At 38.6% G+C, this 2,455-nt stretch overlaps 1 protein-coding gene across 10 annotated transcripts in view; it reads right to left on the bottom strand.

Annotated features, from left to right (window-relative positions):
- Window positions 1-2,455, bottom strand: part of LOC101849621 (zwei Ig domain protein zig-8) — a 235,028-nt gene that overhangs the window by 10,728 nt on the left and 221,845 nt on the right. For all 10 annotated transcript variants that reach the window (XM_035970354.1, XM_035970357.1, XM_035970352.1 and 7 more), the window contains one exon: window positions 470-490. In XM_035970354.1, the coding sequence (XP_035826247.1) occupies window positions 470-490 (21 nt within the window). The remainder of the gene's footprint in view (window positions 1-469; window positions 491-2,455) is intronic.

A 2,455-nucleotide genomic window follows, 5' to 3' on the forward strand; every position in this document is an offset into this window, starting at 1 on the left:
AGAGAGAGAGAGAGAGAGAGAGAGAGGGCGGAGAGGGTGGGTGAGTGGGAGAATGTAACAGAGCGGACAAGGACATATTAGATTCTACATTTGGACAGCGCATTTGATCTTTCTCCGTCCATTTTAGTGTGTGTGAAGCCGAATTCTTTATCATTTCTTGACGAACTATCGACAAACAGGGCTTGATCTAAAAACAACTAGTAATAGTTTGTCTTTGTTTGTTAGATTCCCCAATAAAAATCGTGGTTCTGTCTTACATTTACGATATCTAAACCCACTGCAAGTCTACGTAAGAGCCTTACAATGTGCAAACAGCCAGAAGCGAGAACAGAAAATACAAATTAATCTACAAAGTCAAATCTAATCTAATGTACAAAATCAACAAACCAAAGCACTGTAAAATATAAGGGTGAAACAAAAACCTACAGAATTTGTATGGCATCCCTAACAGGGGTTTGTGAATACTCACAAGGGTTTGATGCAGGCATAGCTGAAATGGGAAAAAAGAGAAACAAGTTATTTTGGTCACTCTTTTGAATAAGCTGAAGATACGAAAAGATTAAATAAGAAAAGATAAAATAAGGGGCAAGAAAAGGTAAAATAAGACAAGATAAGACACGACAAGACACGATAAGATACAATAAGATAAGATAAGATATAATATGATATATGATAAGATAAGATAATATGAAATGATGATGATGATGATGAAGATGATGATGATGATGATGATGATGATGATGATGATGATGATGATGATGATGATGATGATGATGATGATGATGAGAAGCCTACGTGGCGAAATATCGAGCAAATTTAATAAACGAAAACTTTAATATACTTTTTGTCTACAAATCGATAAAGACTCTACCTACCCATCTGCTTTTTAAACAATGATGATGATGATAATGATGATGATGATGATGGTGATGATGGTGATGATGATGGTGATGATGGTGATGATGAAGGTGATGATGATGATGATGATGATGATGATGATGATGATGATGATGATGATAGTAACAGCAACATTTTCTTCTGGATTCTTCAAACGCTTAAGCTTTGGGCGAACGCTAAATACCGTTTTGCTCCCTTTGTTTAATAATGAGTAGCAAACGTATTATGACGAGAGGGACGTAGAGAACTCCAAAATGCCAGATGGCATGAGCCTAATCGAGGTAGCTTTTGTTTTTCAACATCAGAGGTCAAATTGTATTCTAGTTCAATTCCGTTTGATAGATGGACACGTACCGGATTCATTTTCAGGTGTATCACAACCACACAGACTAGGGCTGGGCAATGAGTCGCTTTAGCAAAATTCAGATAAAATGTTAGTGTACCTCTTCGCGGCCCAATGTTGAATGGACGGTTTCGGAAAATGGCTTAGAACCACTTCGAGAAACGGGTTAGAACCGCGTCAACAACTGAGTGCACTCACTTCGGCAAACAGGTCAGGAAAGAGAGTTTAAGAGTCTGAATTCGGATAATGTTTAATTGAGAATTATCCGGTTATTCGGATAGTTAACCGGATTTTGCCCACCACTAACACAGACTACCAGACTGCCGGACTCACTCCTTTACCACAGGATGTCTAGCCCTTTGCCCAGAGGAGAAAGACAGCGGAGACATTAGCACTGTCTACTGAAATTCACACGTGTGCACGCACATACAAACATCCACACACGCACACACACACATACACACATACACACGCGCGTGTAGACACACACAGGTCTATCTATCCATTTGTATGAAGATAGAAATTGGGTGAGAGGAAGCAAAAGAGAGAGAGAGAGAGAGAGAGAGAGAGAGAGAGAGAGAGAGAGAGAGAGAGAGAGAGATGGAGATTAACGTTCGGACAAACAGCTCAACTTGATCCCTCATTTTCTCCAACTACACTCCTGCCTCTTATTTGCAATTCATTTCTATGTATATCGTCAAGAGAACACCAGTTTGTAAATTCCTACAAGGAGTATCGTATTCACTTATCATATTGAGCATTCTCTCAGCGACGGACGGGTGATAAAATTACAATTTACAAGTGGGATATACAACAAGCAAACTAAAATGTAATTTAATCTCTTAAGAATATCCGCGGAAATTAAAGAGAAATATTTCGGATGTTACCACTGCAGGCACTCTATCAATAAATGTTTTGTTTTGTTTCTAAAAAAGACCACATTTTAGAACCATATTTAATGTTGCTCTTTGAAATGCTACCCTCCAAGAGAAATACCAAAGGGGAAATAATAATTTTGTGGGCATCGGCATTGTCGAGGGAAATTTGTAGTACAAAATGCATCTTAAGGACTGGACCATCTTATCAAGTGAAATGGAGGAATGCCTACAGTTTAAATCTTCGAGATACACAAAAGTATGCCAAAATGCACAAAACGCCCTGACAAAATAATATACAGCTAGCTTAAACATGAGGTGACTGTGGAGGAGGCTGGGG

The sequence above is a fragment of the Aplysia californica genome, unplaced genomic scaffold (assembly GCF_000002075.1).
Source record: "Aplysia californica isolate F4 #8 unplaced genomic scaffold, AplCal3.0 scaffold00256, whole genome shotgun sequence".
Taxonomy (NCBI): Eukaryota; Metazoa; Mollusca; class Gastropoda; order Aplysiida; family Aplysiidae; genus Aplysia; species Aplysia californica.